General features: G+C 34.1%; 2 protein-coding genes across 4 annotated transcripts in view; both read right to left on the bottom strand.

Annotated features, from left to right (window-relative positions):
* Positions 1–18,987, bottom strand: part of chp (leucine rich repeat containing G protein-coupled receptor chaoptin) — a 56,027-nt gene that overhangs the window by 9,878 nt on the left and 27,162 nt on the right. For all 3 annotated transcript variants that reach the window (XM_090102059.1, XM_090102057.1, XM_090102058.1), the window contains exons 3-14: positions 15,991–16,080; positions 14,340–14,544; positions 12,814–12,984; positions 6,080–6,288; positions 4,650–4,804; positions 3,873–3,975; positions 3,256–3,456; positions 2,803–2,939; positions 2,298–2,517; positions 1,737–1,958; positions 1,190–1,431; positions 711–883 (exon numbers count right to left, since the gene is read on the bottom strand). In XM_090102059.1, coding sequence (XP_089958185.1) covers positions 711–883; positions 1,190–1,431; positions 1,737–1,958; positions 2,298–2,517; positions 2,803–2,939; positions 3,256–3,456; positions 3,873–3,975; positions 4,650–4,804; positions 6,080–6,288; positions 12,814–12,984; positions 14,340–14,544; positions 15,991–16,080 — 2,128 coding nt within the window. The remainder of the gene's footprint in view (positions 1–710; positions 884–1,189; positions 1,432–1,736; positions 1,959–2,297; positions 2,518–2,802; positions 2,940–3,255; positions 3,457–3,872; positions 3,976–4,649; positions 4,805–6,079; positions 6,289–12,813; positions 12,985–14,339; positions 14,545–15,990; positions 16,081–18,987) is intronic.
* LOC149908589 (uncharacterized) lies at positions 10,945–11,709 on the bottom strand. Its single transcript, XM_090102317.1, has one exon. It carries the CDS (start codon positions 11,707–11,709, stop codon positions 10,945–10,947), a length of 765 nt encoding a protein of 254 aa, XP_089958443.1.

Raw genomic sequence — 18,987 nt, 5'->3', positions numbered from 1 at the left:
ATAAGAATTTTCCCGGAAAAAACCAATAAGTACAAATAAGCAATCACATTATACATCTCTTAATTCTATTTCCTTTGTTGATGTTTCAGAGTAAATTTGTATAGTGTCGTCGAGAAAATTGATTTTTTCGATTTTCGTCATCAATGATACCTGCATGGAGCTGAATAATGTTGGAGATGTTTAAATGTGTATGAATATTGATGATATTTCTAACATGTCGTTGTTACGTGAATGTTATGACCATCGTGAAATCGAAAATCCATTAATTTCGATGTCTCGTTGTTAAATCCTTACCCTAGTGGCTTGAAAAGAAAATAATGTTAGAAAGGAAAGAAATAACATAAAATAAGGAAAGATAAAAGTCACCTTGCTCGTCCAACGATATTAAGCCTGCGCAGGTGCGAGACAAAAAGAAAGAACATAAATAGACAGTAATAAGAAATATAATAATAAAAAAGAAGAAAGAGGTAAGTCAATCTGAATTTTCAATTTTCAGTGAGTATGTAAGCATTGTATGTAAGTATAGATAAAGTATTTGAATGAAAACAAAAATTCAGATAAGTTTAAAAAGAAAAACCCACAGCCAAAATCATGTAAAATAGTCAGTAAAAGTAAAATAGTAGAAAAGAGATTTACCAAAGATAATACTATAGCAGCAAAGAAAGAAGAAATAACACACAATACATTTATTAATAAAGAAAAACACTTACTTTGCGCTTTAGGCGGTGGGTAGAAGTTAGAAGAAAAGAAACTTGGTGCGTTTGAATCGGTAAGTGAGATTATTTGGTTGTATGAAGCGTTCACTTTCAATGCTGTCGCTGATCCCACTTGGTCGAATATCGAGAATTTAAACGTTTCCAGACGATTGAATGATATGTCTAACCTAGAAGGAAAAATTGTAAAAATTTAATCTAATGTATTATTGTATTTCATTTGAAACCGAAACTTAACGATGACTTTAATAAAAATTTTCAAGGCCTATTTTTATTTTATTTAAAAGTCATCGCTAGACCAAAATATAAAAAAAAAATTGATGAGCATCGTCGTTCTTCGATAGCGAAGACACCATAATGCATGTTTTTTTTAATAATTAGTTAAAAATCCCGTCTATTGTTTTAATGCCGTCATATTTGAATGCAATGTTAAATTTAATCGTCATTTAATTTAATATTAATAATTAAAATCTTACTCTTTCAGAGCTGGCAAATTCTGGAACGCTTCTTCGCTAATATCGTTTAATCTGTTTCCTTGTAGCTTGATAACTTTCAAATTATCCAAACTCATGAAGGCTCGTCTTTCAATAGTTTCGATCAAATTGTCTTCCATAAGAATTTCCTGCAATTCTCTAAGATCGACAAATGTGTGTTGAACAATTTTTGTCATTTTGTTAAAGGATAAATAGACGCCCAATAGCTGTTTATGGATGTCATCCTGGAATTAAAAAATAATTTAAAAAAATGGATGTTAAAATTTCACGTGACGTTCTTTTACCATTAGAAGGTACGTACTTGATATTCGAAAATAAACAATATGACCATAATCAAATGTGATACCAACAAAATTATAAGAACGCACGTGACGACTTTGAATAATTCATTTTTAGCTTTCGCAACACACTTAAAACAATGAAGAGAGGATGGAGTACATCGATGATGGAAAACACTATGGAAAAAACCACACACAGACGTAATTTATTTTTCAATTTGAAACTTAAAGCCGAAAACAAAATTTTTTACCTGCAATGTGCCCTTAGAGAAATGCTCAATAATATTGTCTTGTAGATTCAAAGTCCTCATTTTATAAAGGAAATGGAAGGACGTATCTGGAACATTCTTCAGCTTATTGTTACTGAGGTCTAGATTCTGTAACTCGATCAGTGCTTTTAACGGTTCGAATGGTAATATCTTTACTGAGTCGGATAAACCATTCGCCATCTTGAGTGTTGTTAGACTGTGCAGCTGAAATTAATAAATCAAATGGGTTAACCATGGTTCAAATGTAACAGTTATTTGGGTTCTGTGCTACTTTTTAAAGACTTTTAACTGCTTTTGCTTCAGTGGTAAAAATAATATTCCTGTAAGTAAATTAGGAAGAAATACTAAATTATAGTAAAATAATTGAAGAGCTTTTTTATTTTTCGGTTTAAATATGTATAACTTTAGGGGATTAAAAAATAATATTATTGCTTGGTTTATTTTTAGGAGCTGCTCAGTTAAAATTTTCTACTCTTCTTTTTTCTTACTAGTTGCTATTGATTTTCATTCTCTCATTCCTCTATTTCCTAAAACATTACTAACCTCAGCAAACGCAAACGGGTCGATAAAATCAATGCTATTCTCCGATAGATCCAATGTTTTGATCGTCCTAACATGTTGGAAAGCACTAGCCTCTATCTTTTTGATAGTGCTTCCGAAGATCTTAAGGTCTTCTAACTCGAGGCCATATTCCAGGAAATCCTCTGAGCTAATACTGCGACGGATTAGTTTGCTCACAGCTAGGAAGCGGAGTGATCGCATTCTGGAATGTTTTTAATAATAATATTTAAAATACAGATTGAAACAAAAATGAAATCATAAAATATATTCATAATAAGTTACACACTAAAAAGCAGCATTATATAAATGTAATTGTTATTGAAGGATCAAATGTTAATTACTTCATCACTGAAATTAATAATTTATTTGATTGACTGTCTTACTGGTCTAGTGACTCAAAAACATTGCCAATCAAAAATAATGCCCTTGAATATCATTATTCATCGTTGATACTTTTAAAATATCTGGAACAGATGCAAAATCCAACCTTCGTATATCTTGCAAGCTCATCTCGATAGGCGAAGAGCCGCTGATGTCCAAATAGAAGAGCTTGTATTGGAAATTATTCACTGACGTCGATGAGAATTCCGACGGGTTACCGGTCGCTAGGAGGTTAGAGTCGATCTGGGAACAATTAATGTGAAAGATAATATTAAAAATAATAATACTATTAAGAAACATAATAAAATATCAGAAAAGATCATTATCATATTAATGAATATTGGTGTTGTTCTAAAAATCTAACTCTTTTTTTGAAGTCAAACTTCTTTAGGCGCGTTGAGAGTAAAACTTCAAGGTATGGCGTAATGCCGCGCAACTCCATGGAGTAATGCGACGATTTTGGTACTTGAACTTGCCAAAGAAGTTTCACTTCTGACTCGTGTGCTTGGCACACACGTTCTTTTTTTGTTTTATTTAACTTTACACAAACTTAGCTCACCCTATTCTCTCTCAAGTTGAGGAACCGTAGCGAATCTAGCTTGTTCAGCATGAACTTTGAGATCATGGTGATGTTGTTCTCAGAGAGGTCGAGATTCTGCAAACTGTTCTCGAGCCCCGCGAAGGATGCTGGAGAAAGATCTGAGATGCTGCAGTCCCGGAGGGATAGAGATCGGATCTTGGCGTTGCGAAATGCGTCTTCCTGTTAAGAAAGTTAAAAGAAAAACTTATAATTGCGAACTTTAAAAAGTTAATTCACAAAGAAGCGCTAGAAAAATTGTATTTTTTAATAGCTCTACTTTATGATAATGTTATATTAAAAATCTTTATTATTGTAAATTTGAAGTCTTGGAATCACAAATTTGAAGATTTGTGACATTTATAAAGCAACATTTGGTCAGACTTTATGCTACAATTATGGTTAAAATACTTAAAGAATAACATTATTAAGTTAAGACATGCTATAATGTATTATTATACTAGTCCAATAATAAATTTAACTATGAAAGTAAATACTATTTATGTCAGTTATTGCTTTTCCATTAAACATAATATTCAAGTAATTACGCGCAAGAAAAACCACATACCTAATACATTCATCATTTTTAACTAACTCACCCTGATTGTGTAAATGGGATTCCCGTCCAGACACGTCGTGTTCAAAACGTTGAAGTATTTGAACGAGCCCGGCATCAGGATCTTTATGTTGTTGTAGTCCAATCTAGAATTGTGAATTACTTATTATATTATTTGTTTTTAAATGAAGTATATCTCACTATGAAAAAGTTTCTTTGTTTAATTCCTTGGTCGTCAAAGTAATGTAAGAATTCATTAATTTTCAAAAGCATTTAAAAAAAATGCATATTTTCATACCATTTAACATATTAACAATGCAATAAAAAATCGAGATGAAATTGTTTATGTTAATGGTAATATGGATATCTTAGAAAAGTAACCCTTTCTAAGATAAATTAAACATTGATTGTCTTTCTTACAATGAAACATAACTATACTAATATTATAAAGAGGAAAGGTTTGTAATTATGTATGTATGTATGTATGTATGGTTTTCACGCATAAACTACTGGACCGATTTCAAAAATTCTTTCACCATTAGAAAGCTGCATCTTCACTGAGCAACATAGGCTATATTGCATTTTCAAAAAAATCCTAGAGATCCTTACCAAAAATGCAATAATGTAACCCGAGGTGTAAAAAAAATTCTGTCATCGCGTGCGCTGCGGAATCTATTCCTTAAAGTACGAGGATGGTTCTTATGAAAAAAAAACGTAAACGTGTAGGTACCACGGGCGAAGCTGGGGCGGACCGCTAGTTAATTATAAGTATAGAAGACACAAAACTCAAAATATAAAACAAATATCTATAATCACTTACTTCAAAGTATCCAACGACAGAGTAATGCCATTGAGCTCATGAGCTGGCGGTACTTGTTTGATCAGGTTCTTGGAGAGGTCCAGATATCGGAGCTGCCGGAGAGGAGATAGCTCCTCGTATGGGATCAGGGTTAGTTGGTTGTTGCCTAGGAGTAGCTGGAAAAGTAAATCGTGTTATTAATCTTGCTATTATAAAAGGAAAAATATACTTCAGGCACATAATACATAATAGTAGCTAAACGCTACAGAACGGACACTCTCCGCCTCCCGCCAAAATTAAACACTTACCTCACCCCGCACGATCACGCTATAAATGGCCCGCATTTTTCCGTAAGGACAATACGCAACAAAGATTGACAACATTAATCAAATTGACTTAAAGTAATTTTATTATTTTGCATCTGTGATTATCGTTTTTCGTAGAAAATGGTTAAATATTTCATCAGAAATACGCGAATTTCTTTACGCTAGTCACAATTAATTTGCGAACCCTAAAGCGTTAACACACACATTTGCACTCTCTACAGTGTGACTGTCAAAACGATAATTTTGTATGGAGTGTCTGGGGCACAGAATACATAATATGTAGTAGCTAAACGCTACAGAACGGACACTCTCCGCCTCCCGCCAAAATTAAACACTTACCTCCCCCGCACGATCAGTCTAAAAATGGTCCATATTTTTTTACAGGGACGATACGCAACGAAGATTGACAACATTAATCAAATTGACTTAAAGTAATTTTATTACCTATTTTGGATTTGTGATTATCGTTTTTCGTAGAAAATGGTTAGATATTGTGCTGTTTACGGATGTATTTCATCAGAAAAACGCGATTTTTTTTTTACGCTAGTCAAAAATGTGCCAACCATAAAGCGTTAACACACACATTTGCAGTCTCTACAGTGTGACTGTCAAAACGATGATTTTGTATGGAGTGTCCGGGGTGTGTCCGGGGTGTGCTTCAGGCCTATCTACAAAAGGTCTGATGTGACTTTTGTAAGAATTTGTTTTACAACAGTTTTAATTAATGCTCTTTTTAAGCTGTTTGTTTCTATTTTTTTAACTGATATCGTTTCAATAGTTGTAGCTACCATCTAGAATGAATAGTGACGAAATGCAAAACTTTTTATAAAATAATAAACAGCGCTTGAGTACATAATCTGGAATTCTGGAATACAGCCAAAGCAAGTTGAACCTTTTGGAAATTAATGGATATCAAACCCTTGAATGTTTTAATTAATTATTCTTGATAACTGCCAAGTTGGAGGACAATGTAATAATTATTTAATTAGACTTTTTGATAGGTCCAAAATAACCTAAGATGGTTACTTTACGTTTAGTAGACACACAAAATTCATTAAATATTTACCTACAAAAAAACATAGTTGTTTAAAAATTCGCTTTGTCACAAAATAAATATCAATTTACCTTATTCAGCCTGTTCATGCCATCTCTAAACACGCCACTATCAATCACAGACAGGTGGTTTCCCTGCAAGTCCAGTGTATCGAGCATCGGCAGACTAGAGAACGCGTCCAAGGGTAGAGTGGCTATAGAGTTATCAGCCAATATCAAAGTTTGTAAGGTGTTCTCTAAACCACGCCAGTTGTCCCCAGAGATATCCGTTATTTCATTGCCTGGAAATCATATTAAAAGAGTTTCAGAACCTGCTAAAAGTATTCAAGAATTTTCAGGGAAAATTTGACAGGATTATAAAAGACAGAAGGTTAGAAAGGAAAATACTTAGATTAATAAAGAAAATGTTTAAATAGCAAAATTTTGAATATTGAGGTCTTCTTTCAGGAACAGGAGCTTAGAAAAGAACGCTATTGATCAATAGAGTAAGAGAATTCTATGCTCTTGCTTAGATAATATTGAATAGTTTTCTATGAGCCGCTTTAGTTTTAGATTGTATAAAGTTTCTATTAATAAAAGCAATTCCGCTTTCACGAAAACGTCCAAGCTTAATTGAATTGTGCAACTGACGTCGCTTGCAGCTAACTAGGACTCAATTGGGTCAACAAAACAAAGCTAATTTAAGATTAAATTTTACTTAATCATGGAAAATATTTAGTGTTAATCAGGTATTTTAAGATGCATATTAAAAATTATCTGTCTTTCACATTAACAATTAAGACACGTAATATAGTCTATACTATCGCCATTTTTTAAATTCTGCCCCGCAAAATTAAACTATATTTTCTCCTTCAATTCGGCTATACGTTATTTACGATTCAAGTAAATCAATGTTACATGCACTATCAAAGATCGATAAACTATTTTGTAATGTGCAAGGCATTTGATTGGAATTTTCAGAAATATATTTACCTCACAAGAGTGGCATATACCTAGCGGTGCACATACTTTGATCAAGTTATATCTTATAGTTGTAAAGGTTAATATTTATATTTATTTATTTATTTATTTATTCTTTATTGTACATAATATACCAAACATAAATAAGCTATTCTATAATTACAATTAAGGTACAATGAAAACACACGGCACATACGTACTAAAAGGCGGCCTTATTGCTTAAAAGCAATCTCTTCCAGGCAACCCTGATTGGTAAGGAATGTATGCTAGAACGCGACTTGGCGCAAATTCAATTAATAAATTAAGCATTAAAATATAATTAATAAAAACAATATATACAATAATAACAATAAAAATAAAATAAAATAAGTATATAAATTAATATACTTACTTAAATATAATAAACTACTTACATATTTTATAAATATACATACACATAATAATACATAACCTACTAAATACACTACATACAATACGAAAAAATAAACACTATAATATAATCTAAAATAAATATAAGCAACACATTATAGAGATAAGAAATGATTTTTGACAAGAGCTTTAAAACTTTTAACATTTTGCGCCCGCCTAATGGATTCAGGCAGAGCGTTCCAAAGTTGAATAGCGCGAGCAGTGAATGAAGATCCATAGAAATTAGTGCGGCGAACCGGTACAGAAAGAAGCAGAAGATTAGAAGAGCGAAGAGAGAGTGAATTATTTGAACTAAGGTAATTAAATTGAGTTTTAAGATAGCCTGGCGTTTTAGGGTCAAACAGAACACAGTACAGAAGGTTAAGTATGTGGGCATCCCGGCGACGACCGATGGGAAGCCAATTAAGTTTTTTACGAAATTCGGTGACATGATCAAATTTACGTAAGCCAAAAATAAATCTGATGCAGAAATTTTGCACCCTCTCAAGGATGTCTAACTGATACTCAAAAAGATCGGGAAATGAGGAATCGGCATAGTCAAGGAAAGGAAGTAGAAGGGATTGGGCTAACGCAATTTTGGTGGAAATCGGTAGAAAGTTTCGTAAGCGGCGCAAACAGGATGCAGTAGCAAACACTTTTTTTCGAATTTGCTTGATGTGTTCCGACCAGGATAAGTGCTGGTCGAGGTGCAATCCAAGACTTTTAACAGTTTTGCAGATAGGGATGCGAGTACCATCGACCACTACATCCGGCAAACAATCCCAATTAACTTTGCTCATAAGCGGCTTGCTTCCAATTATAATTATTTTAGTTTTTGAGGGGTTTACCTTTAAACCATGTTCCTTGCTCCAATTGACGATGGCTGCGAGATCAGTGTTTGTACGAAAAATCGCTTCAGAAAGTTCAGGCAGGGCCACGTGCGAATATAGTTGGAAATCGTCTGCATACATATGATAAGGAGAAGAAATGTTATTGGAGATGGAGTTAATAAAGATTGAGAATAAGAGAGGAGACAACACGCCACCTTGCGGAACCCCGGCATGAACATTGCTCCAGGAAGAGGTTAGGTTCTCCACTAGAACACGCTGCCGACGTCCCCGCAAGTAACTTTGAAACCAGTCAATAGCCGTTGGAGATATGTTAATAGAGCGTAGCATAGCCAACAATACCTCATGGTCGACGGTGTTAAAAGCATTGCTAAAGTCAAGCAATGAAAGGATTGTCAACTGCTTATTGTCAAAACCCAGGCGTATGTCATCAGTGATTTTAATAAGTGCAGTGGTCGTGCTATGACCTGGGCGGAAACCAGATTGATAGGGGTTAAGGAGATTATGGGAATTAAGGAAGCGACTTAACTGCTCCTGCACCAGCCGTTCTAACACTTTCGACAGGAAAGGAAGAATAGCAATGGGGCGGAAGTCAGAAGCAGAGACAGGATTCATGGTTTTAGGGAGAGGCAAGATATGAGCATCTTTCCAGATAACAGGAAATGTACTCGAGGAAATAGAAAGGTTAAGGATGTGTGTGATGACAGGATTAACGATAGGTAAAATAGGAATAATCATGCTCCGACCAATGCAATCACTACCAACAGCCTTCGAAGTTATAGACAATATGCTCTTCTTAACACCACAATCGGAAAATTGACTTAAAATAAACGGAGGATGGCCAGAAGAAGATAATGAATTAAGAAAACTTAAGGTGCGCGCTTTAGAATTTGTGTTAAAATCCAAGAGAGGATTAGAAAAGTGAGAATTTAGTTCATCAATAGTAACTGTGTCTGGAATGGAATTTTGCGCGGCCTTTCCAATACCGAGGGATTTGAGAAATTTCCACGTTTTGCTTGGGTCGCCGTTTTCGACCGATGTAGAAATGTGACGTCGTTGCGCATCCCTACATAATGTATTGCAGCGATTTCGAATACTCTGATACTTTTCCCGGTTAACATCAGAATCGTGCATCTTTAATTTTGTTTTCGCACGGGCCTTCTTTTTCAAAAGTGATTTCAGTTCAGCCGTCATCCAAGGCGCGGGCAAATGCTTCAACTTGACTGGGCGCAAGGGAGCATGCTTGTCAAATAGGTTCAGAAGTAAAGAGTTAAATAACGCAACCTTCTCGTCAATGGAACCAGCAGAGTAAATGGCTGACCAGTCGGTATCAGCGGCATCTTCACAAAGACGATCTACATCGATTTTACCAAAATTGCGCTGCATAATAATTCTAGGCTTAGATTTAGGAGGCTTTAATTTATAGGAAAGGAAGATTAAATCGTGGAAGGAGAACAAATCAGCTGAGCACTGACCATGCTTAGCGACAAGTTCAGGAGAGGAAACTATGATAAGGTCAAGAAGAGAAGGAGTACAGTTTGGAAGGGAATGGGTAGCGCTAAGAGGAAGGATTTTTAGGTTAAAGGAATCAACGATGGACATTAACTTTTTGCTACGTAGATCATCCTTGAGAAGGCAGGTGTTGAAGTCGCCCATAAATATTATATGTTTATAGGCAGGGGTATGAATATCTAGGAGGTGGTCAAAAGATGAAAAGTAATTAACGGTTAAATTGGGAGAGTAGAAAACACCAAGAAGAATTTTCGTGTTGGATAAGGATACCTCAAGTAAAAGGTGCTCAGCCGCATCAGCAGGTGGAGGTTGAGGAGAGCTACTAATTATGGAAAAAGGAATATGCGAACGTAAATAGATAGCTACTCCACCCCCGGTCCTACCAATGCGGTCATTGCGAATTAATTGGAACCCTGGGAGACTATAAGATAAAGAAGGTAAGCAAGGTTTTAGCCAGGATTCCGAAATTAAAATGGCATGAAGAGAATTACAATCAAAAGAAGCTAATAGTTCGGGAAAGTGAGCCGGGATACTTTGAGCATTGATGTGAACAACGTTAAAGTTCTTAAGACCATTGTCGAAAAGGGAGGGGACATTTAAAGGAGATGATGTACTGTGAAAGCTGTCTTCACCTGATTGCTCTTCGATCGACGAAACTGAAACAAATGTGTCGCTAGAAATGCTGATGTCTAAAGACATCTCTAAATAAAATATAAATAAATAATATATAAAAATACTACAAATAAAATAATAAAAATACATAAATATTTAACAAATGTAAAATAAAATAAGCGTAACCAGTAAACACTCCATTACCACCAGTATCGTAAAACATGAGACACTTAAAAATTTACTACAAGATTATTTTAAACCAAAAGACAAGTATCCAAAACTATAAAATTACAAACAACAATAATTCACAAAGACATTGCGTTGACATTTGACATTCTTATCACTTGTCATAATATTATGTCAAAAACAGTGTTATCAAAATAAGTACCTACGTGATAGAATAAAAATAATCGAGTACTACCTACAAATTATTACTCAAAGTAGACTAGCTATTTAGTTGCATCATAAAACAATTTAGAGATTAGCCACGGAAGAGAAAACAAAAATACATTATAAATATATTGTATAAATATGATACTACAAGGAAAATTAAGATTGAAGTTAAAAAAAAAAGCACATAAAAATTAGGTACAGCGATTACTTAGCACGGCCAGGTCTCTTCGGTCTAACATTCTGCACCAATTTGGGCCCCTTATGAGTGTTGGAAGTGGATCCAGTCGCACCTGGGGACGAACTTGCATGGTTGGAAGGAATGTTATCCAGATCAGCCATCACAGAGATCCTATGCTTAGCACCGTCAGCACGTTGTACAAAGATGAATCCTTCTTTGGTCCAGCAGTTAGTTATACCAAAGCGAGCCCTTGCTGCCACAAAAACATCATGCCTATCTTTGGTTAGGAACTCGGATAAAGTGAAACCGCTGCCTTTTAAATCAGTTTTAGCATACCAAATGCTATTTCTCATAACAGCATCTTTGAATTTGATGACTATGGGTCTTGGCTTGTCTTTCTTTGAAACACCTAAGCGATGACACCGTGAAATAGCATCCTCTGTCAAGTCAAGATTCTTTAGATGATCCGTCAAGATTTTAATAGCCAGTTTGGAAGGAAACTCCTTGCTATCTTCAGGCACACCGTGGATCAATAGTATTTTTCTACGACTCCGCATCTCCAATTTATTGTACTGATTAGATAAAAATGTAATTTGAGTTTGTAAGGTCTTGAGGGACGATAGCACAAAAGACTGGAATGCGTTGAATTCAGCAGCTAATTTGGATGTTGGGCTATTAGAGGCAGGTTGTGAATTATTGCTGCTAATATTCTGCAGATCCCGTTGAAACTCAGCCATCTTCTTATTAAATGTAGCAGTCATTTCCATCATGGAGTGTTGAACAGAGTCCATAGTGAAGTGAAATCAAGTGATGGTGAATTTTAAGTGATAGAGAGGTGAAATAAATATATGGAGAGGACACTGGCAGGTAAAGGCTTTAAACTAGCACATAAAAATATAAAGTAAACTTTAAAAATAAATAAAAATTGAATTTAGAATATCAGAGACAGCAAAAATACGTTATTTTCTTTTGTGCGCCTACCCGCGAAAAAGAGATATAAATACAAAGAGTTGGAAATATAAATCATTGAAATGATATATTTTATTCTGTATAAAAAAAAATCTAGATTTGGCAATGCCACTGCAATCCTATAATCTCAATTTCCGTTCGTCTCGCTATCACGTCCCGAAAATCGTGTTTCGATGTTATTTCGGATGCAAGATTGGATTCAGGAGATGGAATAAGTTGGATCAGATCGTGGAAATTGTTGTTTCTTTGGATGCCAACTTTTTGATAAAGCTTTTAAGAGGGAATATTTTTTGTCACAGGCAGAAAACAATGTGGCTTATCTGATTGAGAAATATATGCCTCATTTGTAGATGTCATTTAGAACCTTATAATTGGACAGTCTGTGTAAAATTCGCTTTATTTTGTAGTGCAAGTGCGAAATTACGAAATTTTAAAATTCATCTATCCTTGCATGTAACCTCTTTACCATAATAATGCTTGTTTCTAGTGGGTTCGACACAGTACAATGGTGCCAAGGATCGCCTAAGCGACCTCTCCATTTTGTATCACTCAGCCTTTTGAGTGCCGAGTTAATGAGGCTTGCGTCGTAAAACATAAATATGATTGGGCAGGGATTTTTTGATTTATTATATAACTTGTGACTAAATGTAATTTATGTACATTAAACTGTTTACTCATACGTTTTTTTAAATCAGCTTATTGTTTTATATACTTTTTTCCAATATTTTAGTACACGAAGGTTTTAATAAAAAATATTCCTGTTAAAAGCTTCCGAGCAAATATAGCGTTGAGCGTAAAATGTTTATACAAAATGAAAATGAAACAACCATCAATAGACGTATCTCATTTATCTTTCACACCTTAAATATCACTGAAAGACCAAAGCTCTATAACACCCATCACACCACACACCACAGAGTACAAACCTGACAAGTCCAGCAAGCGTAGTTTCTGCAGATACCTCAGCGCGCGGCTCGGCACTGTCGCCAGTCTGTCCTGCCTCAGCTCTAATTCCCATAGCGTGTTGTCAAGTCCATAGAAAGCCTCCTCGTGTATGCTCTCTAATGGATTCTCATTAATCGCAAGTCTGTATAGCCCTGAAATGGATTATCGCTTTGACGTATGTATATATAAAGTTGTCGCGGAAGAATTCCAACCAATACCCGCGGCCCCATCATTAAAGCGGCTCGATGGAACACAGTGGGGTTTTAGTCGGTAAGAATCCGACATAACCTACGGCTCCTTCCCCGGGGGCCGTGGGTATCTTTGGAAGATTTCCCCACTATAAAAAAGGTCTATTGAATATTGCGTCTCGTAATCTATGTGATATGTAGTATTGGAGATGATGATTTAAGTTTTGATTATTATGGAATATATTCATGTGCTTTACAGATATATAATACCTATGTTTTATATATTACGCAAATGAATTAAAATAATACTGTATTAGTAAGAAGAACAATACAAAAGAATAGCAAATACCTAGAACTATATTAATAAAGTTTTTGTAAAGATTTACTTTCATCTCTTTAGACTTTCAACAATGTTTTAAATAGTAATGTAATAATTACGCGTATAAGGAATAATGAAGCCAGTTTACGAAACAATCAACGAACTGTACAAACTTGCCGAGTATACTAATTTGGAAGAGAAAACATCATTACGAACCGCATACATTATGCGAAACAAAAGGTGTAAGTACGTAATATATATGAATAAAACAAATTAATGAAAAACTATAAAATTCAAAGCACTTTGCATGACCATAACTAAATAGGTATGCAATAAAATACAACACTCAGTATTGATTTGTACTATAAAATAATGCCCTACTTATCGCTTCGCAGAAAATAGAATTTTCACAATAATTGAATTATAAACCCCAGTTAAAAATATACGGAATGAAAGCTTCAAAGAAATTAGAATTTATTTCAGTGTTACCAGGAAATAATTCTGCCTTGTTGAATAAATAATTTGCATACTGTCGGGTTACACGTTTGTAATGTAAGCTATGTCAATCGATTCACAATTTCCTGTCCCATCGGGTCACAATTACGATGTATTGTTGTTGAAGCTAATGGGGTACGATTGTCAATTTCTACTTGCGACACGTTTTCTTGTTTACATCCATACGGAGTTCTATTTATTGTAATAAAGTACAAGAAAACATTATATTGGTAGGTATTATAATAAGTAGGTACGACAATAACAAGAAATCTATTTTTATCATCGAGCTACGTGGAAAATTCGTACAGGAAATCGAGCTCCTTCGTATATTATTTATAGATGTCAATAACAAAAAGGGAAATCTAAAAATATAACATTATCACGAAGTAAAAATTCCCTTACAAAAGTAACAAATACCCATGACATTGAACATGATAAGAACATAACTGAATTCTAAGTAGATTGTCACAATGATAAAAATCCACTACAATAATAACACACCAACCTGTAGCTTGAAAGAACTGCGGCTCCAACTCCCTAATCCTATTCCCCGTGAGCTGCAGAGTGAAGACCTTCGAGCTATTGACAGCCGCGGGGACCCGCAGGATCGGCACGTGGTTGCACGTCACGATGCCCAGGTCACCCGCCGGCTTGGAGCATGTGCAAAGTGCTTGGAACAAGCATGCTGGATGACCAGTATCGACGTGTAGCTGTAACATTATATTTTTTTTATAAAAGAGCAGGTAACAAAGTTAGTATGTCACCTAATGAGGTGATCACCACCACCCATGAGCACTCACAAATCTAACTTTGTGTTCCCGGCCGTCGAAAGTGGAGGTAGGCTCTTTTTTCATCATCACACAACTTCTGAATCGTGAAATTAAAGTAATTAGGAAATCTTTTCTAATAGGTTTTAGCGAAACTTGAATCACGCAATCAGAATTTTTGGTATTTGCGTTGAATAAAATGTGTAGTACCTAGTGACAACTTCCGAAGTGTTTTGCTACTTAGTACGAATAAAAGTACAATAATATTGATCGGAACATTATTGGCCTTCCAGTCGAGTAGACTGCTCAAGGATACTCCCTATTTCGTTGCGGGAATAATAACTTCTTTATGCCATAGTGGATTAGGATCTAAGCTTGGTAGACCATAAATATCGGTGGAGAATCGTATATTATGGACATTTATAAATCATAAATGAACCAATTTCGGCAGTAGTAACGTTTCACTATTGTCAGGATCAAACAATAATTTAATTATTTTCCGGAAATCAAAGAATAAAGCGAACTGGATATTTTCAGTTTTAACATTCAATTCCCTTTGTTTGTCGTAGTTTAACAAACTGTAAAACGAATGCTTTTTGCATCAAAAGCTACGGGAAAAGCTGCCAGCAAATTCTACGAAAAATCTATACAAAATATTTACCTGCGAGTGGATGATATTAATTTCCAAGAATTTTTATTTGTACTACAGGAAATTGTAGTTACTTGATATAATTATTATTCTGTTTTTGTTAATCACTTAAATGTGACCACTGAGTCCTTTGCAATTCGCCTAACTTTGTAATTTATACCCTGGGCACCTCATAGCGACAAAATATCCAACAATATGCTTGAAACCGCACTATAATGTGGAGAAAGGGTCATTATAAATGTAGGAAGGACAGCGGTATTTTCATTTCGCGAAATTTCCACTGAGAATAAGGATACCGTGAAATTAAACTTGAAATAATAATATGGAACGAATTATGAAATGAGATGAATCGGCTAATACAAATCAGGGATTATGGGAGGCGTTTAATAATACTGCTTATAGGTGAAAATTTGTAAGCTGTTTCGACATAATTCTCATTTATTATTCAATCAATTAGTTCAGTCAAGCAAGAATATTTTAACGACTGTAGATGACATTAGGCACGGAGATGGATGGATTCAGAAGACAGAATAAAATGCTTCTTTCTCAAGTGTATTCTATTACGTAGTCACAGTGGAAAAGCTAGTTACTGAAGCCTATGTATGCTGACTTCAGTAAATAGCTTTTAGTCATGTGTTGATGACGTGAGAAATCTGCGCCCAGATAGATACAGAAAAATAATACCTGCTCGTATCAATCTCCCACTCTGTATTAATTAATTAAAACATTAAGCTACTTACTTCCAAAGCCCCTGAGAGCGATGCCCATATCATTAACATAATCGCCACAACCAGCATGGTGTAACCCAATTTGATAAAAGTCATTAAGCCCTGAAACAAAGAAAAACATATTTTAATTTGTGCCATAATTGAATATCCTTAACGCTCAGTAAAATTCATTCGTCGGTTGACCGAGAATCTAATTTAACTTTTTAGATTCTGGAACTTGACCTTTTGAAGTGAAACTTCTTTAGGCGCGATGAGAGTAAAAATTCAAAGTCGCGTCATGGAGTAAGGTGACGAATTTGGTTTCTTTGGATCTTGCCAAAGAAATTTCACTTCTGATATGTGTGCTCGGCACATACGCTCTTTTTTAGATATTAATGCTTCTAATTAAATCTTAAATGTTTGTGATTTGCTTGTTCGTTCTTCTATTATGAAATGGTGGAGCAATTGATTAATCTGATATTTGAGTAGAGGTTGTTCATTGTTGTCTGCTTTCATTCGAGCAAATAGCGGAAGCTATCCGAATACATAATGGTTTATCAAGACTGCAGAAAACATTTTAGTTTACATGAAATGTGTTTTGATTTGGCTCATATTACATTAGCTGCAATGATTACTGATATTCGTTATTCATATTTGCTCAGAGTTTACTCGTGTAGGTTGTTTTATTAGGTGACCTATTTCTATATGAATAAATTGATATTAGGTTGAGATAAAGTTTATTCATACAATTCATACAAAACTTGAATTTTTAGCACCTTCAGACATAAAAATATAAATATTCACTATGTCTTGCATGGTTTTTGATATCTTAAGGTCAATTTAAACATCTAAAATTAAGGCGGTCATAACCATATCATTCACAGGCAGTTTCATCGTATAAGTGACTTTCTTCTGGTATTTAATTCTTTGCTTTTATTATGAGTCAGTTGATGCTTAAAATAATTTCAAATCCTTGGACCTCTCAGAGGCCAAAATACGTCTTTTTAAATCTATCGACATGCACTGATCCACTTGTTACGACAAGTGGATCATGGCGACAAGAAAAGAATAAGAAAATAAGTATATATACCTATATAAAATTAAGTACAAGAAAATGACTCTACTGTGTTAGATATCTATTCTGTTTAAAAGAACGTTTTAATGTGTGTGTGATTCAATTATAATCAAAACGTTTACTTCTCTACAACTGAACAATAAAACATAGTTCCTATTATACGCTAACAGCGGCTACTATTAAATAACTACAGATAACTATTTTGCAAGGATACAAATGACGGTTGCATTTATCTTGCAATCCATTGTAGTATATTAACTATTTACGGGAACATACATTATTTCCTACAGGCGAGGCGATTACGTGCTTCGAATCAATGTTCTCAACAATATATAAAAGACTCTATATTCTAAAAGATAAAGTACAAAATCAAAGCACTAGGTTTTATTTCCATTGTACTAGTAAACGTGTATTGTTGACTGCGGTACAATAAATTCTACATTTCCCAATGGGTTAGCGTGAAAATACATTTTAGAGGAAATTTGTCACTTTTGGAGAAATCTCACTAGGGTCTAACGACGTCATAGATTCTGTCATAAAGTTTTTGTTGGTAGTTAAGTTGTATTTATTTGGTGTCCGCAGAATGAGAATATATTTTAATTATTTATATATTTAGATAGGAATACAGTAGATTATGGAAAAGAAAGTAAGTTAAATCTAAATATATATTATGAAGAATGAGAGTAGGTATAAATGTTTGCGAAATTTTAAATTTAAAAAAATATATATTATATTACTCACTATAATAACTAATTTGTCTGAAATTATACATCGTACCAAATATTTGTGATTCTATTTAATTTATACATTAGTATTGCTCCTATGTAAATAACACCTACAATTTAAAAGCAAACAGTAAAAGACAAATGTGGTAAACACACAAGAGCAAATAAACTGGTAAAACAACTACTCTAAAGAGGTCTAATAATATTATTCAGGTAAATCCTAGAAGCATAATTATTTATTCACAATTTCCGTAGATATGTGTATATTTGAATGAATTAATGAAACACGAGACCTTTCATTGATTAGCAAAATGGGCTTTTAAGGGAAAAAGACGAAAGGAAAAAGTTTCCTAATTAAAACATTAGCATTTCCTCAAGCGTGAAATGAATCCCGGAGTTATAAAGTCAATATTCGATAGGCATCTAAGGGAAAATCTTTTTAAAGTTCTTTCATGATGAGTTTGTATTTGATTTACCTTGATTTTGTTTGCAGAAGCTACTTTTATTACTTTCTTGGGAAATACTTTTAATCGTCAGTTATATTGAGATCATCATTTTTTTAATTTAATAGATAGGTATATAACTACAATAAATAAATAATTTTCTTTCAAGGTTTCCTTATTATTTAAAAAATAATAGCACCGTACACTAATAACTACACTTCACAAAGTAATAAATTAGTACAAAGGCTCATTGGCAAATGAAAGAAATTTTAATTCAGTGAACATTGCGTTGTATTTTAGTAGGTACATTTTCTGAAGAGTCTGCTAAATATTACTCGAGTAGGCTTAAATAAATGCTGGATTTTAATATTACAAAATTTTAAACATTCAAAGCTTCGCATTTTAATCATTTACAAAATATTAACATCATCTTTTTTGTACCTTTTCCGAATTTGTTTACGTTACTTTTAAAACGATAAATACGAAAATTTCGCCAACATAAAACAAGCAACCATAAATTTAAACTGCGCGGCTCAACCTCGGAATTATGAATTAAAAATTCACAATAAAGTTGATCCACAGATATTAACAAAATAAAACGTGAGCCTAACTGGAGTTTCCGGGTCGTATAATGAAAACGAAGTAATTCTCTCAGAAATTTTCTCAATAAAAAAGTCTTAGTTTGTTCCCTCGCCAACGTTACGCTAATTCCCGCTCGTTTTATTCAAGAACAGTATAAAATTAAATTAAGAAGGCTGTAAGAAAAGAGGTTCTTTTGTACATCTTT

The sequence above is a fragment of the Colias eurytheme genome, chromosome 5 (assembly GCF_061535395.1).
Source record: "Colias eurytheme isolate Ceu_HAF_F1 chromosome 5, ilColEury1 Martin Lab GWU primary, whole genome shotgun sequence".
Classification (NCBI taxonomy): domain Eukaryota; kingdom Metazoa; phylum Arthropoda; class Insecta; order Lepidoptera; family Pieridae; genus Colias; species Colias eurytheme.
Note: the sequence above shows the minus strand (reverse complement) of the source record. Positions and strands in the feature narration are given on the sequence as shown.

Coding starts and splice junctions, on each gene's coding strand:
- LOC149908589 (XM_090102317.1), bottom strand. CDS start 11,709: ATGGACTCTGTTCAACACTCCATGATGGAAATGACTGCTACATTTAAT.